Here is a 20,264-nt window from a genome sequence, read left to right as displayed (position 1 = left end):
ATATTCTAGTATCTGTATTAAAGAAACTTAGATAATTATATAATTCACTGTATCTAATTTAAAATATACATATTTAATATAATATAAATATATTTCTATTTAATATAAATATAAATCCAATATAGCTGATTACACTTTGTGGCAACTTTGTATACTTCACCATAGCTGCCATGGTGGCAAGAGGTGGCAACTGTTTGCAGTGTGTAGATGTGCATTTTAATTACTAATCAGTAGAACCAAAAGTAAAACAAACAGATTTGTTGTCATCCTCAGCCAACACTAATAACTCACTGCATTTTTTTCTAACAGCAAACATAAATATGAATATCATCTATTTAAATTTATTGACATAACCTTCCTTACTTCTTGTGGAAAAAATAATTATTTTGGTGCAAAATGCTATGTTCTCTAAAGTCACCTTTCCAATACTTTAAATTTATTTAAAAATTTTTTTAAAATATGATAATTCTGTACAGATAGATGATCTACCAAGACCAGAGCTATTGCAACATAAAGAAATACCGATTACTGTGAGATATACCCCTGGGTTGCTTATTGTGGGATACCATGACACAAAAGACTAGAAATAGAATGTACTACACTGCAGTCAATTAAAAGGCATATCACTTCCCTCCTTGATTTAATGAACAAGATTGTATTTTCATTAACTTCAAAATATCTGAGCCCCCCAAAAGGTGAACTGAGTTAAAGCATTAAAGAACTTAATAAAATGATGATGATGATTTCAACACCACACTGAATCAAGTACTGAGGAAATGTGAAACAGTATTTCTATCCCCTTACGAACATGATGGCAGCAAATCTCACCTATGTCCCCAAAGTTTAAACATACAATTATTCAGACAATTCAATCTAATAACTTGAGACTTTTTCCAGAGAAATGAAATGTAATCTATATAGTTTGATATGACATATATATATCAATGTTCTATGTATTATATATTAGACACAGTACATAGAAAGAATATAGTGTTTATTACTTAAGAAAGTATGTCCTTTTCCTATTTCTCTTTATCTTTTTGATGACTTTCAGATGACTTGTCCACAATTCAAAATTTCAAGCAATTCCTCAGAATTAGGCAACTCAATTTGATTTTGAAGTTAAACACAAGAATTATCATTTGTTATAATGTTATTATAAGGGCCAATAATTAGCACTTACATACCAGTTTAGATATGTACACCAAGATGTAAAAGCTCAATAAAAATTCAAAATGGGTCAACCATATTAGAAAGGGGAAAAAAAAAACTTGCCTATATAAATACCAGTTGAGTGTATGGCAACACTGTTGTCAATAAAGACTATTCCAAGGATATAAAGAATCATTGCTGCTACTCCCTGCACAGTCTGCCCCAGGATGAAGGAAACTAAATATTTCACATGGAATGATGGTGCAGTTTTCCTGCAAGGCTGGACACTCTTCATTTCTTGGCAAATATCTTCTGAAAAGACAATTATTTTTGTTAAATGAGTCAAAAATTAAACATACAACAAATATGTAGTATCTCTCATGAAATATTTCACCTTTTACAAAGCTATTTCCACCAATATACATTTTTTTAAGTTAACATTTCATTTACACTGAATGTAGCAGTTCTAAAATCAGTCATTATATTCTCATAAAAAAACACAATTATAAAAGGAATTTTGTGGGAATACTGGAAAAGATAGGTACCTTGGGGAGGGTATGTGCTAGGTGAGTGCTTTGAATTGTGTAAGGCTAATGAATCACAGACCTGTACCCCCAAAACAAATAATACACTATATGTTAATTTTTAAAAGAGAAAAAAATTATAAACCAAATATAAATGTATATGCATGATAACATTATATATACAATTATGTGTGCATAGGTATCTATACATATACACACATACACAACATACATATGTTCCTCTTAAATTTAATAACTGGTATCCCTGACTTTTGGCACCCAGGAAAAAGTGTTTCTGATGTTCTAGATTATTTGTATCTTCAGATTATCTTCTGAGTTTAGTTCTATATCCACTTCTTCAGCAATCTTCACATTAACTTTGTGGCACTCTATTTAAATAATTTCCCTTTTTAGGGCACCTGGGTGGTTCAGTCAGTTAAGTGTCTGCCTTCGGCTCATATCATGATCCCAGCCAGGTTCCTAAAACCAAGTCCCACATCGGGCTCCCTGCTCAGAGGGGAGTCCGCTTCTCCCTCTCCCCTACTCATGCTCTCTCTCTCTCTCTCTCTCTCTCTCTAACTCGCTCTCAAATAAATAAAATCTTTAAAACTAAATAAATAAACGAGCAAACAATTTCCCTTTTTAGACCCACTAACTTCTCATAAAGAGAAAGCATCATACAATAAAAAATTATTTCCATTAAAGTTAGTCATTATATGGTAAACCACTAGATTTTAAATTCCTTTAGGTGGCCATCTATTTCTCACACTTTTTTTTATTCATATGGTTGTAAAACGATAGTAAGTAAGATTTCCTGGAATTTCATTTGTTATTAGATTGGTAGATACAGGCAGTCATTAGATCATTCTGATTGTGTCCATTTTGATTGGTATTTAACAAATGCTCTGAAAATATTTTTGTAGAAAACTGACCAGAATGCAGATCGCAATATAGTACACTAATGGAAATTTTCATCTGGTTCAGTATCCATACCAAATGCTACTTGACTTCATATCAAGTGGGAGGAGGTCTTTAGAATTGTGATTCAAAATACTGATAATTCAATTTTATAAAGATATATTAACTTGTGGTGACATTGGTATCAATGTGATGTTTTAAATACCCCGATCTCTTAGTCCCTTGAATTTTTCTCCACCCACTTAATTAATTTTAAACTTTCAAAAAGAATAACCACAAACCTTTCTTAGTTGCAATTTCAAACATTTCACATTCAAAATATCCCTATCTTTCCAGCTCACTTCAAGTAACCCAATTCCAATAATCCTTAAAACCCACTAGGATTTTGATACTGCTCCTTTTTGCCATACCAATATCCTCTTATGTCCTTTAACTTCTCCCATTGTCATTTTAGCACTTTTAAATCCCATGCTCTCTTATCAAGCAATCTCTTGGTAAAATTGCAACCCTCATCAAATTAAATTCTTCTCCCTACTCTGCTTTTAAACTTGTAAAGCTGAATATGGCTGGGGGAAAATACACAACCATGCAAATCTCACTTTGAATTCATAATTATTAAACTCAAGGAGGTCATTCAGCCTCCTGATAAATATGTCCATAGTCTGCTACACTTTCCTTCTCCTATAAAATTGAAGTTGTTTGTTTCCCTTCTCCTAGGGATCATGGTCCTGAGGTTCCTACTGTCCAATATCTGAAAATAAATGCTTTCTACAAAAAGTATAAAATATTATAAATATATATGAATATTATATAGTTCATATGTTAAGAATGTATACCAACATATTGTTTAATATGTGAATTCTATAGTATATAAATATGTTGTATAAATTGCACTTAATATGAACTATTTATTTAAATTGTGAGCACACATCATAAGCATACTTTTAAATATCATAAGCATGTATATACACATACATCCACACATGTAGACATCCTTCTGGCTTTTTCCACCATGTCTCACTCAAGTCTATTTTAAAGTTGCCAAAATGGGTAAATCCATTTTAACCTTGCTGACCTATACACAGCAAGAAAGTACTCAACACAACAGTGCCAGGAATAGGGCTATGAAACTTCAAAATAGCCTTTAACTACTGGCAATAGCAAAAAGATTGTGGAATAAATCTTTTTTTAAAGATTTTATGTATTTATTTGACACAGAGGGAGAGCGAGCATAAGCAGGGGTAGCGGCAGGCAGAGGGAGAGGGAGAAGCAGGCTCCCCACCCAGCAAGGAGCTCGATGAGATCCCAGAACTCTGGAATCATGACCTGAGCTGAAGGCAGGCGTTTAACTGGCTGAGCCACCCAGGCACCCAGAATAAATCTTTTTAAAAATGAATAAAGTGAAGAAGGCACTAATATTTTTAGATTCCAAGTCCTAGGCCAAAGGGCAGCTCCCATTTTGAAATGGTAGGAGTCTGATCTTTCTTTTTCTGTGCGTTTATTTATGTATCTATCTGTGTTCTTGTGTAGGTGTATTGAGGTCAAAATATAGGGTTAAGGAAAGCATATTGTGGAAGACATAAGGAATTACCAAAGTTCTCAAGAGATTTATAATACATATAAAAACTGACAAAAGAAAAACAATTTCATAAAATAATTATCCCAAAAACTCCTTCTTTTTCCTATGCCTATCTCTTACATGAAAGGATATTTGATCATGAGAAGAAAAGAGAATGGTATATATATATTAGTTGGGAGCTGCAATTAATTAGCTTAATAAACTTGGTAATATACATAGATACAGATGGATGGATGTACAAACAAGTATTATAACCTATTTGAAGTTCCTAAAGCCAATATTTAAATAATAATTTGACACTTTTTATAATCTTACCTTCAATATCTACATTTGCTTTAAAAGCTCCCTCAGTAAAGTATGGGTAAGCAAATAAAAGTGATCCAAATCCCACTAAAAAGGAGGCAAATGTAACCCATCTTGGAATGTTTCCTTTCCCTCCATAGTATGCTATAAACACTGCTACCAGGGAAGATGAAATATCATAAGTCAAAGGCAACAATAAATTCTCCACATCATTCAGATGACTGTCCTTTTCAAAAATGTCCATGCTCAGTTCTTTGAGACCAAACACAATACCTAAAATGTAACAAGAAAAAAAAGAAAGCAGTAACATTCATTTTAAGAGACAAAATAGAACACCATTATAATCATTACAAATCAAACAATTTACACTGATTTAAGTTTACTTTACATTATTCTGACTGTTTAAGATACACAAATACATGATTTGTTGTCTAAAATACTGGGACACCTGGGTGGCAGAGTGGGTTAAAGCCTCTGCCGTCAGCTCAGATCATAATCGCCGGGTTGTGGGATCGAGCCCCACATTGGGCTCTCTACCCAGCAGGGAGCCCTGCTTCCTCCTCTCTTTCTGCCTCCTCTCTTTCTGCCTGCCTCTCTGCCTACTTGTGCTCTCTGTCAAATAAATAAATAAAATCTTTAAAAAAAAATACTAACAGGCCTTAACCTTTGTGAAGTATCTGCTAATTGAATTTTACCTATTTCGTACTGATTTACTGGAGAATACTTATCTTTTTCAGTCATCTTACTTAATACTGATCTCTATTTGAATGTATTATGATTCAGTTATAAAAATGAATAAATAACAGGGGCACCTGGGTGGCTCAGTCAGTTAAGCATCTGCCTTTGGCTCAGGTCATGGTCCCAGGGTCCTGGTATCAAGCCCTGTGTCAGGCTCCTTGCTCAGCGAGGAGTTGGCTTCTCCCTCTTCCTCTCCCCCCTGCTCACGCTCTCTTGCTCTTGCTCTCTCTTGCTCTCAAATACATAAATAAAATCTTTTTAAAAAATAAATAAATGACAATCTAATGAATACTTGTCTATCACTCAGAACAGGAAATAAAACACCCAAGTTTTTGAAGCCAAGCATGTACCCCTGCAAAATGCATTCTTCTCTCTCTCCATAACCCATAACCTATATTTGAAGGTCGTAATTTCTGACTCTTTTAAAAGCCAGAATGTGTACATCCTTGAACAATGTGGAGAATTGCTTGTCATGTTCCTAAACATTAAGTAAATTTTATCATAGAGGTGCATTTCTATCCCCTAGTATCCAACTAGGAAAAAAACAATTGTCCTCAATATTTGAAATATATTGTACTAGATATTTGAAACTTCAAGAAATTCATACAGTGGTTGGATACAAAAGTCATACATTTATTGGAGTGAAAACAGAAAAGAGTTACCAATCAAAGCTCAAGAATACCTATGAAGCAGAAGTTACTGGAACATGGACTGCTACTGCTGTTGGAACTGCAATAGCTACCTCTTTTCCAGAAGGCCAGAACCTACACTACTGCTAATGCTCTGAGAGCCAACTCACAGCCTTCCACTACTTCTGCTCCTCTTGCATTTGTGGAGCCAGGGCCATAAGCATTGGCTGTTGAAGCGCCAACTGTTGCTGGTGATGGAGATGCAGCAATGCCTGAGCTTAAATCCAGGAGTTCCTATTCACGCAGTATTGCTGCTATTGCCAAAGACGTCATCACAGGGAGGAGAAAACAAAAAAGAGGCTTTCCTTTGCCCCTTTCCCAAATCTACTGTCACAGCCTCTCACTGGCAACACCTAAGTGGAAGCCAGCAAGAAAGAAGGGCTGGGAAATGTAGTTTACAGTCTCCTATGCCCCTTGGAAAAAGCAGTGAGTCCAGACCACGCATAATGAAGTCTATGGCCAACAGACAAGTAGCTCACAGAGTTCACCTTCTAGACACTCAGGATTCATTTTCACCCTTCTTCTTCTATTTAAACTAGCATGCCAAATTAATAGCAACGTCATCATGCTAATGCCTAACATTGTACATTTATCATTCTTATAAAGATGTTCTTACTCTTTCAAATAAAAAAAAGAAAAAGAAAAAAAAGCAGACATGAGATCAACCAGTCATCATATCTACCACAAGGTAAAATTACTCCATCTTCTAGGTCAATCATAAACCTAAATGAACTTTCTTAATACAAAAAGTAAATTGAAAAGGTATAAATGGTATAAAAAGGTATAAAAGGTATAAATAAATAACTTCTCAAACACATCATAGACCTAACTAAATTTGTGAGGGAACAGTACTGAGAAAGAAACTGTAAGTCAGTTGGAGCAACAACAGTTTAACAGACCAAGACCAGCAGAAGACAAGATCTAAAAACTTGGTTGCATCAAAGAGAAGAGTTTTTTCAACTCTCATTTTAGATGTGGCCAAGGAGGATAATGGTCAAGGCAAGAAATGTCCTGTCAGTTACTACGTCCATCTCTGGGGTTGGGGTATTAATTCCCCTTCTCAGGGATATTTTGTAACCTAGAGATGAATTTGTAACATTATCTCCCATAATACTCTCTTATCAAATAATAAGGGGAAAAGAGGGAAAAAAATGGAATGCATACACACACACACACACACAAATGTGTATACACATAAAAAAAAGAGAAAAAATGCATAGTTGCTGCAGTTTCTATTTCTCTAAATGGCTATGCAAACACAGTTGATAACTTCCCTCCTCCATTATTCACTCTCTCTTCTACTTCTTGATCACCATAACATATGTAGGTTGCTACCTCAAAGCTTATCTCTCACCTTACAGGACAGCATCCCTAATTCTTTAATTGTTGTCTCCTAGCTGGACCTTGCCTGAGTCTTCAGTAGGACATTATAATTATCTATATGGCCAAGAGTTTCTGGTTATTGTAATATGTAGTAAGATTAGTGAATTCCATGAACATGAACTTCCAGCTCTACTTCTTCTCCTATAAAATGAGTTCCTTCATTTAAAACATTGTGATAAGAAATAAGATGATCACAATGGTGTATAAGGCATTCGATAAGGACAATAACCACATCAGCACTGGTACAGATAAATCCATGCATTCAGCTCTTGCATAACCTCTATTCTTGATGTTACTGTCACTATAAATATGAACCCATTGGACAAGACTTACAATGGGGAATTTTCAGAGGACCGTTATCTGTCCCATTATTGAAAGCTTCCTCTGCAATGGATTTCTTTTGGTGAAGATCCACAATGGATAACTGTGCTCATTCAAAGAGACATGCCACTTACCCAACTCTCCAAGTCACCAAATGGTCAGACCATTAGGCAATGTCAGCATGGTATCTAGGCAGTGTGGATCATCAGATACTGCTCAATGGTCTGCCCACTGGAAAGATTTCCTTTTTCCTCTATTTTTTTAGGGCCTCCCCTAAGGGGAGCTATAGTGCTACATAACATACTTCTACCTTTAAAACACACACACACACACACAGGTTCATTAAAGATTATGTTTCTTAATTGGAATGGAACAAGTGATGAAACTTCTCCTTCATTTTAGAAGATGTAGCCCTCACACTCTAAACCAATTGTTCCCTAGAGACAACACTGAAGTGGCAGGCAAACTTGTGGTGTGTAGTATCTTCCAGGATAGACTTCATGTCAGTCATTCTGGGAAGGCTGGGATCTAACTGTAGTTCTGAGTCTGGCAGCAAGAAGGGGTAGTGGGATAGATCATAGGGGCAATCAGCACTCTCTTAACTTGGATGAGGCAAGTTCGGTGTCTATAAAAAAAGGAAATGATTTTTCTTCAGACATGAAAGGTATAGTTGCTCCTACTAGGAAAGGAGGTTTAGGATTTGGGGAATTATGGTCCTCAGATTCACTGAATTCCAGCCAAATGCCTTCATCCCAATTCTTAAGGGTCTACTCTTCTCCAATCAATATCTCAACTATAACAAAGGCGATCTGGTAAATCTGTGCATTGAACTTAAAACGTTGTAATTCTGAGTTGGAACTGTTCAAAATATGCAGTGTGTGACTAAAAATGATGAGATTCTCGTAGAACCATTAGAGAAGCTCACAAATTTCCTTAATCGTGATTTAAACTTATTTCCTTTCTGTAAACTTTCCAGAGCAGTCAGAAGCCATTGATCAACCCCAGAATCTCTCTAGTCAAAAGTTCTACCATAGGAGTCAGCCAGAGAAGCCATTCATCTCCCCAAGTCTTGCCTTCAGTGAGAACTTGATTTTGGGCCACACTTTAAATAACAACACTACATGACATAAATGCCCACTGCATCATTTTCTACAAATATTGGCACAATATTGCTGTTTTCATTGTTTTCAAGCCCAATCAGGTCAGATAACCAGCTTCAGATTCCATCTTTGACGGTTTGTTTGTTTCCTGGTTCAATGCCTGGTAATGGATTAGTAATAATAAAAAAAAATCCTAAGATTTTTGTCATTTATAGGCAAATTAGTTTTATTACACTGGTGAAACTAAAAGTTTATTCAAAAACTTTTCAGGGGCAAGAGTCAAGAAGGCAGAGAAGAAGGCTGCGATGACATCAGGTAGCAAGAGATCAGCTAAATAGTTATCAAACCATTCTGAACACCTACAAATCCAAAAGGAGATCGAAGAGAAGAAAAGCAGCAATTCCAGAAACAGAAAATCAAACACTTTCTGAAAGGTAGGACCTTTGGAGAAGTGAATCCGAAGCAATGGGAAGATAGACCATGGGGGAGGGACCAGCTCCCAGCAAACGGCAGAGCAACAGAGCACAAAGTCAGAACTTTTAAAAGTCTGCTCCACTGAGGGACATCACTCCAGACATCGCTTGTGGGGTCACAGAAGGATCAGGGGTGTCTGAGTATCATAGAGCTCACAAGTATTAGAGCAGGAAGCCAGCCACAGAGACAGAGACAAGGGGTGAGCTATCAGCTTGGGGTTACCTTAAACTGTGATCTGTGGCATGGTCAGATGACTGCTCTTTGAGCAGGGACCCCACAAGTGGCATATCCAGGGAGAACCCCCTGGAAGAGTGGGAGGGATCTGCTGGGTTTGGAGACTCCAGGCAAGGTTGTGTGCCAGAGATAGAGACGCTTGGTCACAGGCCAGGTGAGCTCAGATTGCAACCAGAGACCAAGGAGGTGGGAGTGACTGAGCGCTTTTCTCTGAGGGCGCACTGAGGAGTGGGACCCTGAGCTCTTAGCTCCTCCAGGCCAGAGATTGGGAGGCCGCCATTTTCATTCCCATCCTCCAGAGCTCTATGGAAAGTGTTCAGGGAACAAAATCTCCCGAGAGCAAACCCAAGCAGAATACTTAGCCCGCCTCCTGGCAAGGGCGGAGCAATTCCACCTGGGCAACGACACTTGAGAACCACTACAACAGGCCCTCCCCCAGAAGATCAGCAAGAAATCCAGCCAAGGCCAAGCTCACTGATCAAGGAGAACAGCGGAATTCCAGAGGAGGAGAAAGCACAGTATGGAATTCATGGCTTTCTCCTCATGATTCTTTAGTCTTGCAAAGTTAATTAAATGTTTTAAATTTTATTTTGTTCTTATTCTAATTTTTTTAACTTTTAGTTTTTCCTCCTTTAACGTTTTTTTGAACTGGTTTATCTTAACAATACCTTTCTTTAAAAAAAATCTTTTCGAACATCCATTATTATAGTCATATTTTGTCCTTCATTTTATATAACTTTATATTTTGTGTACACATAGGGTTTTTGCCTCTAAAAATTTTTGGGATACTACTTCTTCTAATAGATCAAAATATACCCTAAATCTAGCACAGGGTTTGTTCTAGTCTTCAGCCTGAGCAGAATTTCTCTCCACTTTCTTTTTCTTTCTTTCCCAATCGACTTATCTTATCAACTCCTTTTTAGAATTTTTTAAAAATTTACATCTTTATAGTCATATTCCATCCCTTCATCATGTTTACCATTATGTGTGTGTGTGTGTTTTCTTTCTTAAAAATTTTGGGAGGTATTTTCTTCAAAAAGACTAAAATAACCCCAAAATCAAGTGGGTGGCTCTGTTCTATTCACCAGTCTGATATATATTTTTTCTTCTTTCCTTTTTTTTTCTTTTTTTTTTTTTACTTCTTTTTACCCCCTTTTTTCTTCCCATGATTTGGGGTCTCTTATGATTTGGCTAATGCACATTTTTCTGGGGTCTTTGCCATCCTTTTAGTATTTTATTCTCTCATTCATATATTCTTAACTGGATAAAATGACAAGGTGGGAAAACTCACCACAAACAAAAACAAACAAACAAACAAAAAAACCAAGAAGCTGTACCGAAGGCTAGGGACCTAATCAATACGGATGTTGGTAATATGTCAGATCTAGAGTTCAGAATGACGATTCTCAAGGTGCTAGCCAGGCTCGAAAAAGTCATGGAAGATATTAGAGAAACCCTGTCTGGATAAATAAAAGCCCTTTCTGGAGAAATAAAAGAACTAAAATCTAAACAAGGTGAAATCAAAAAAGCTATTAATGAGGTGCAATAAAAAATGGAGGCTCTTACTGCTAGGATAAATGAGGCAGAAGAGAGAATTAAAGATATAAAAGACCAAATGACAGAGAATAAAGAAGCTGAGCAAAAGAGAGAAAAAGAACTACTGGACCATGAGGGGAGAATTTGAGAGATAAGTGATACCATAAGATGAAACAATATTAGAATAATTGGGATTCCAGAAGAAGAAGAAAGAGAGAGGGGGACAGAAGGTATACTGGAGAAAACTACTGTAGAGAATTTCCCCAATATGGCAAAGGGAACAAGCATCAAAATCCAGGAGGCACAGAGAACCCCCCTCAAAATCAATAAGAATAGGTCCACACCCCATCATCTAATAGTAAAACTTACAAGTCTTAGTGACAAAGAGAAAATCCTGAATGCAGCCGGGATAAGAAGTCTGTAATATACAATGGTAAAAATATTAGATTAGCAGCAGACTTATCCACAGAGACCTGGCAGGCCAGAAAGAACTGGCATGACATACTCAGAGCACTAAATGAGAAAAACATGCAGTCAAGAATACTATATCCAGCTAGGCTATGATTGAAAATAGAAGGAGAGATAAAAAGCTTCCAGGACAAACAAAAACTAAAAGAATAGTAAACACCAAACCAGCTCTAAAAAAAAATATTGAAAGGGGTCCTCTAAGCAAAGAGAGAGCCTAAAAGTAATAGACCAGAAAGGAACAGAGACAATATACAGTAACAGTCACCTTACAGGCAATACAATGGCATTCAATTCATATCTCTTAATAGTTACCCTGAACGTAAATGGGCTAAATGCCCCCAATAAAAAGACACAAGTATCATAATGGATAAAAAAAACAAAACCCACCAATATGCTGTCTACAAGAAACTCCTTTTAGACCCAAAGACACCTCCAGATTTAAAGTGAGGGGGTGGAAAACAATTTACCATGCTAATGGACATCAAAAGAAAGCTGAGGTAGCAATCCTTTTATCAGATCAATCAGATTTAAAGCCAAGACTATAATGAGAGATGAGGAAGGAGACTATATCATACTCAAAGGGTCTGTCAAACAAGAAGATCTAACAAATTTAAATATCTATGCCCCAAACATGGGAACAGCCAGCTACATAAACCAATTAATAAAAAAATCAAAGAAACACATTGACAATAATACAATAACAGTAGGGGACTTTAACTGAAAGGGACAGATCATCCAAGTAAAAGATCAACAAGGAAATAAAGGCCTTAAATGACACACTGGACCAGATGGACATCACAGAAATATTTAGAACATTCCGTCCCAAAGTAACAGAATACACATTCTTCTCTAGTGCGCATAGAACATTCTCCAGAATAGATCACATCCTGGGTCACAAATCAGGTCTCAACTGGTACCAAAAGACTGGGATCATTCCCTGAATATTTTCAGACCACAATGCTCTGAAGCTAGAACTCAATCACAAGAGGAAATTTGGAAAGAACTCAAATACATGCAGGCTAAAGAGCATCCTACTAAAGAATGAATGGGTCAACCAGGAAATTAAATAAGAATTGAAAAAATTCATGGAAACAAATGATAATGAAAACACAACGGTTCAAAATCTATGGGACACAGCAAAGGCAGTCCTGAGAGGAAAATATATAGTGATACAAGCCTTTCTCAAGAAACAAGAAAGATCTCAAATACACTACCTAACCCTACACCTAAAGGAGCTGGAGAAAGAATAACAAAGAAAGCCTAAACCCAGAAGAAGAGAAATCATAAAGATCAGAGCAGAAGCCAATGAAATAGAAACCAAAAAAAAAAAAACAAAACAAAACAATAGAACAAATCAACGAAACTAGGAGCTGGTTCTCTGAAAGAATTAATAAGATTGACAAACCCCTGGCCAGACTTATCAAAAAGAAAAGAGAAAGGACCCAAATAAATAAAATCGTGAATGAAAGAGGAGAGATCACAACCAACACCAAAGAAATACAAACAATTATAAGAACATACTATGAGCAACTCTACGCCAACAAATTTGACAATCTGGAAGAGATGGATGCATTCCTAGACACATATAAACTACCACAACTGAACAAGGAAGAAATAAAAAACCTGAACAGAGCCAAAACCAGTAAGGAGACTGAAACAGTCATCAAAAATCTCCAAAAAAACAAAAGCCCAGGGCCAGATGGCTTCCCAGGAGAATTCTACCAAACATTTAAAGAAGAATTAATTCCTATTCTCCTGAAACGGTTCCAAAAAATAGAAATGGAAGGAAAACTTCCAAACTCATTTTATGAGACCAGCATTACCTTCATCCCAAAACCAAAGATTCCCTCAAAAAAGAGAGCTATAGACCAATATCCTTGATGAACACAGATGCGAAAATTCTTACCAAAATAGTAGCCAATAGGAACCAACAGTACATTAAAAGGATTATTCACCCCCTGGGGCTAATAATACATTACATGTTAATTTTTTTAAAAAAGGATTATTAACCATGACCAAGTGGGATTCCTTCAGGCTGCAAGGTTGGTTCAACATCCGCAACTCAATCAATGTGATACATTATATTAATAAAAGAAAGAACAAGAACCATAGGATACTCTCAACAGATGCTGAAAAAGCATTTGACAAAGTACAGCATCCTTTCTTGATCAAAACTCTTCAAAGTGCAGAGATAGAGGGTACATACCTCAATATCATCAAAGCCATCTATGAAAAACCCACAGCGAATATCATTCTCAATGGAGAAAAACTGAGAGCTTTTCTGCTAAGGTCAGGAACATGGTAGGGATGCCCATTATCACCACTGCAATTCAACATACTACTAGTAGTCCTAGCCTCAGCAATCAGACAACAAAAAGAAATTAAAGGCATCCAAATCAGCAAAGAAGAAGTCAAACTTTACTCTTTGCAGATGATATGATACTATATGTAGAAAACCCAAAAGACTCCACTCCAAAACTGCTAGAACTTGTACAGGAATTCAGTAAAGTGTCAGGATATAAAATCAATGCACAGAAATCCGTTGCATTTCTCTACACCAACAACAAGACAGAAGAAAGAGAAATTAAGGAGTCAATCCCATTTACAATTGCACCCAGAACCGTAAGATTCCCAGGAATAAAACCTAACCAAAGAGACAAAGGATCTGTACTCAGAAAACTATAAAATACTCGTGAAAGAAATTGAGGAGGACACAAAGAAATGGAAAAATGTTCCATGCTTATGGATTGGAAGAACAAATATTGTGAAAATGTCTATGCTACCTAAAGCAATCTACATGTTTAATGTAATCCTATTAAAATCCCATCCACTTTTTTCAAAGAAATGGAACAAATAATCCTAAAATTTATATGGAACCAGAAAAGACCTTGAATAGCTAGAAGAATATTGAAAAAGAAAGCCAAAGTTGGTGGCATCACAATTCCAGACCTCAAGCTCTATTACAAAGCTGTCATCATCAAGACAGTATGGTACTGGCAAATAAACAGACATATAGATCAGTGGAACAGAATAGAAAGCCCAGAAATAGACCCTCAACTCTATGGTCAACTAATCTTCAACAAAGCAGGAAAGAAATGTCCAATGGAAAAAAGACAGTCTGTTCAACAAATGGTGTTGTGAAAATTGGACAGCCACATGCAGAAGAATGAAACTGGACCATTTCCTTATGCCACACATGAAAATAGACTCAAAATGGATGAAGGACCTCAATGTGAGAAAGGAATCCATCAAAATCCTTGAGAAGAACACAGGCAGCAACCTCTATGACTTCAGCCGCAGCAACTGCTTCCTAGAAACATCACCAAAGGCAAGGGAAGCAAGGGCAAAAATGAACTATTGGGACTTCATCAAGATCAAAAGCTTTTGCACAGCAAAAGAAACAGTTAACAAAACCAAAAGACAACTGACAGAATGGGAGAAGATATTTGCAAACGACATATCAGATAAAGGGCTAGCATCCAAAATCTATAAAGAACTTAGCAAACTCAACATCCAAAGAACAAATAATCCAATCAAGAAATGGGCAGAGGACATGTACGGACATTTCTGCAAAGAAGACATCCAGATGGTCAACAGACACATGAAAAAGTGCTCCATATCACTCAGCATCAGGGAAATACACATCAAAACCACAGTGAGATATCACCTCACACCAGTCAGAATGGCTAAATTGACAAGTCAAGAAATGACAGATGTTAGCGAAGATGCAGAGAAAGGGGAATGCTCCTACACTGTTGGTGGGAATGCAAGCTGGTGCAACCACTCTGGAAAACAGCATGGAGGTTCCTCAAAAAGTTGAAAATAGAGTTGCCCTACAAGCCAGCAATCGCACTACTGGGTATTTACCCTAAAGATACAAATGTAGTGATCCGAAGGAGCACGTGCACCCGAATGTTTATAGCAGCAATGTCCACAATAGCCAAACTATGGAAAGAACCTAGATGTCCATCAACAGATGAATGGATAAAGAAGAAGTGATATATAAATACAATAGAATACTATGCAGCCATCAAAAGAAATGGTATCTTGCCATTTGCAATGACGTGGATAGAACTAGAGGGTATTATGCTGAGTGAAATAAGTCAATCAGAGAAAGACAATTATCATGTGATCTCCCTGATATAAGGAAGTTGAGAGGCAAAGTGGGGGGTTTAGGGGGTAGAGAAGGAAAAAATGAACCAAGATGGGATTGGGAGGGAGAGAAACAATAAGAGACTCTTAATCTCACTAAATAAACTGAATGTTGCTGGGGGAAGGGGGGAAAGGAGAGGGTGGTTGAGTTATGGACATTGGGGAGGGTATGTGATATGGTGAGTGCTGTGAAGTGTGTAAACCAGGCGATTCACAGACCTGTACCCCTGAGGCTAATAATACATTATATGTTAATAAAAAATAAAAAATTAAGAAAAAAACTTTTCAAACACCTTTATATTAGATATCGTAACTTTGGAAAAATAAAAGAATATGATTCTTGATATGCACTCCACATACTTTAATTTCTTAGCCATACTTACCTCTAATAAAATGTTATTCATATTTTTCTCTGGAGAATACATTTTAATATGATCTTTTTTCCTGACTGTTCCCCTGAAAATAGCTGCAATTCATCCAAGTTGCTTTGTATAGTTTTGCAGTAAAGGGATAACTCAGCAGGTCTTGGTTGCTCAAAAAATGCCTGTCTTCAAGACTGGCCATTCATTGGCTCCTGGAAAGTGACTCTGAGCCTTTGGAATATTCTGCCTGAGGCCTTGGACCACACAGAACAAGTCTGATTCAACAGCTTATATTAAACAAGGTCATCTAAGGTAAACATCTGTTTGATTAGATAATTTATGCCCCCCCCACCAAAAACACCAAGGCTCACATAAGCTGGCAACTGTTTGCATGTATTACAACACATTGTTGGGGGGAAAATTAAGCATGTCCATGCAAATCCTCTGGGAAAAGATACATGGAAGCTTGGACCTGGTTTCTTCTGTATTTTGTCCCATATACCTTTTCTCTTTACTGATTTTAATCTGTATCCTTTTATTATAATACATCATAACCATAAATAATAACATCTTTCTCTGAGTCCCACATTCTCCTATTGAATCACTGATCCTGAATGAGGTCATAGGTACCTCCAACATAATAGTTAATAAATGACTTCAAATGACTCTCCATTTCAAATGACTCTCCATTTTAATAGAAAACACTCTCTACAGGTGCATAAATGTCTAGCAAGCTCAAGGAAATCACTATTAAATAATGTATGAAGCTCTGTTTTCCATGGAAATATTTCAGCCAAAATACTCCATTCAGAGAATTTTTGACAAATACCTTATAAGACAAAACTCCTCAAATAAGTTTTTTTTTCTATTTATGATTATTTTAATGCTTCACCAAATTTAAATGTGAAAGCCATGGGACTTCTACCAAAATATGAAAGTGAATCAATGTAATTCTTACATTAATATAATAATGGGCAAAACACACACACACAGAGAGAGAGAGAGAAAGCATTTAACAAAACCCAACACACTTTTGGTAAAAATACTCAATGAACTAGGAATAGAAGACAACTTCCTCAAACCCATAAAACACATATATGATAAGCCTACAGAATATTTAAAAAGTGAATCATAAAGTTACTATAGGACTGAGCAATTCCAATCCTGGGTATAAAATCCAGAAAAATGAAAATATGTGCCCTCACACACACGTACATACCATTCCAGTTCTACCTGTAAGAAGCTTGGTAATCACCATTCGGTCCTAACAAGTAACAAACTTAACAGACTAAAAAATCAACAACTCTTATTGGATATGTAACAGAAGAGGACAAACTTGACTGTGCACTCAACTGCCGTTACAACTCATCAGCCCATACACTTAAATTTTGTGTTTGATTCCCCAATATATAACATCTATGGCTAAAAGAAATGAGAACTTCTTTTAGGGCTGCGATGGAAGCTCCAGAATTCTCAGACAGGGCTTGAGAGCTGAGAGTTAAGAGGACTGAATTGGACATTTTCTCTTCATAAGTGCTTAAGGGCACTCAGAAGATTCCATCCAGCACCAGAATCCTTATAATCATTATCGCTACTATCAGGTAAAGCGTAGAACCACTTGGGCTTTTAAGATCTGTACTTCAGCTGGTACTTCATCCCAATCAAACATAAGCGATAGCTTGATGCATTATGATGCCACTACATGCCGAAAATGATTACCCATCTCCCACTAAAATCCCACCTTTTATGGATATATCTTCTGGATCTAGGCCTGATATCAGTTTCATAGTAGCCTGGATCCAATCAGGCAGGCATGACCTGAATCTGGTCATAAAGACACATCAAATACACCCAGGTTGAAATTCAACATACAGAATGAAAGACCTTAAGACTTGCAGGGACATAAGACACAGGGACAAAGTGGGGGAACTGCTGCAGATTAAAGAAGTCTAAAATATGGCAACTAAATCTATTGTGTGATCCTGGATAGAATTTCGGACCAGAAAGGAAAAGGAGACAGTATTGAGGCAGTTGGCAATATCTGAGTGGGGCCACCAATTCCAAATTTGATGATAGTGTGGCACTGATATTCCTGACTGAGAAAGGCGTATAGTGGTTAGGAAGAAGAGTGTCCTCATTTTGGGAGAATGCACACTGGAGTCTTTAGCTATAATAGATACCATGTCTGAAAAAGTCCATATGTTCAAGAAAAGGTGAAGGAATAAATGTGGTGAAATGTAAACAACTAGAGAATGTGTGTGAGGGGCCGCAGGAATTCTTTGTATCAACTTTGCACCCTTTTCCTATGTTTGAAATTATTTCAAAATTGTTTAAAAGGCAACAACAAATAATAAATAGATCAACTGGTAAATACACATGGATAAATCATGTTTATAAATCAAAGACCCCATGTTATACCCAAACTGAGCTAATAATCTATATGAAGTCAATTAAGAAGTAGTGGAGCTAAAAAACTTCACTGCGAACTACTTTTGCAAAACCTTTCAATGGCTCCCCATTATCAACCTAGTAAGGAGATTATATCAGTAAGAGAATACCTGTAAAGCACCTTACTCATCACCCAGCACATTAGGAGGAAGTGAACAACTTTCAGTGTCCTCTCAAAATCTCTAGTCTGTCACTTAAAGACCTTCATAAAATTGTCTTTTCCATTTTTTTAATTCATTTATGCATTCAATACATACTTAATGAGTGTCTTTTCTGTTTTAGTCACTATAATTAGGTCTTGAGGAAACACAATGAATAAAACAAATATAATTGCCTTTGGATGCTTAAGTGAAACCATCATCCATGCTAAACTCATCACTCACCATTCTGGAACAAGGCTTTCCCATACCTGAGTGTTTATTCATCCAAACATTCACTCATTCATACATTCATTTCCTTATACAATACTCCTTAACTACATTCCATTATCACAACTGTACCTTATTTATCAGGGCATAATTCAAACACCTCTTCCCCAAGAAACTTCTTTAATAAAATCAAGATAAAATTATCGCTATTTATGTGTCACTTTCATGTGGTTCTTATCACACACAGCCTTTTTATTGTACTTTTTTAGAAATAACATTTTAGGGCAAAAAGAGAGATCATGTCCAGGAAACTTCAATGCCATCAGTGTTAACAGGATAATAAAGAATCTGGAGCATAGGGGGAGTGGTGAGGGCTGAGGCCAAATAAAGAACAGACACCCCCTCTAAGGGCATTCAAATTCACATGCTTTGTTTAACTGTGTGGGCAAAGATAAAACACTTTCCAGTCTGAGTTCTCTGGTATAGGTTGTTTGAGGTCCCACTTCACCTCCTCAGTTCACACCTGAGGATACCAAATCCAGGCAGCAAGCAGTTTGGCCAGCCAGTCTCAAAATGGTAAGCAGAAGCAGAGAACAAACTGGTGCTCACAAACACCATATTCAATTTTATTTTAATCTCCCCAGTTAATTCAACCCTGTACTTCCCAGGATCCCTGACCAAACAACGTTAAATGACCCTACAGCCCCTTCCTATCTGGAGGCCAGGCCCCGATCGCCTGCACTGTGTGCAGTGGACTGGCACTCACGTACCTTCCGAGGTAAAGCTATGACAGGGGTACACACCCAAGGTAATGGCCCGATTAACCTGCGGTCATTCCAGACAGACCTTGAGAACCGGAGAGACGACAGCTGCTTCAAGCTGAGTCACCACAGGGTTTCCCCTTTCACGCCTGTCCCAAGGCGCCCCCGGGGCTGCCCTCCCCAGAATGCCCGCCACCCCCGCTTAAGCTCACCTTGAGACGTGATCAGGAGGCAGAAGAAAACCACGAAGCTATGGAGCGTGTTGAAACGCTGACATCTGGAAATAACTATACAGCCCAAGCCGCAGGGACCCTCCAGATTTTCTTTCGGCTTCTTCGTAATGGGGGATGTGGCCCCAGCCTGACCTTTTTCTTTTTTTTGGAAAGTGTGGAACTTGATCAGGCTACTGGGAACCATCTTCAGAAGCTTGGGTTTTTTCTTGCGCTTTGCCTGTTCCGTCTCCAAAGGATTTTCAGCAACCTGAGGCTGGGCAGCCTTCGGCTCCACTTCCGCTAGGGCGTCTGGCATGGCGGCTTGATGGGCTGCGGAGGCTGAGGCCTTGGTTCACAGAGGGCGGCACTGGGCCAGAGGAGGTGTGCCCTGTTGCTTGCAGGGGTTTCCTGCTCTACCAGCTCTACTGAAAGGCCAGCCGGCCTGGACGTCTGGGACCTCGTGGCCCCCAGAGCTGCCTGCAGCCCAAGCCTCCAGAGGGAAACGTTCTCCTTGGGCAGAAAGCAAACGTCCCTGAAAGGCT

General features: G+C 37.6%; 1 protein-coding gene across 1 annotated transcript in view; it reads right to left on the bottom strand.

Moving 5' to 3' along the window:
* The window catches only part of SLCO6A1 (solute carrier organic anion transporter family member 6A1), a 98,749-nt gene extending 78,711 nt beyond the window's left edge, over window positions 1-20,038 (bottom strand). Inside the window, exons 1-3 of the mRNA XM_044240185.1 lie at window positions 19,723-20,038; window positions 4,489-4,749; window positions 1,276-1,464 (exon numbers count right to left, since the gene is read on the bottom strand). Coding sequence (XP_044096120.1) covers window positions 1,276-1,464; window positions 4,489-4,749; window positions 19,723-20,038 — 766 coding nt within the window. The remainder of the gene's footprint in view (window positions 1-1,275; window positions 1,465-4,488; window positions 4,750-19,722) is intronic.
* Window positions 20,039-20,264: the final 226 nt, after the last annotated feature.

This window comes from Neovison vison, chromosome 1, assembly GCF_020171115.1.
Source record: "Neovison vison isolate M4711 chromosome 1, ASM_NN_V1, whole genome shotgun sequence".
NCBI classification, from domain to species: domain Eukaryota; kingdom Metazoa; phylum Chordata; class Mammalia; order Carnivora; family Mustelidae; genus Neogale; species Neogale vison.
The sequence above is the reverse complement of the archived record's forward strand: the minus strand, read 5'-3'. Positions and strand labels throughout refer to the sequence as shown.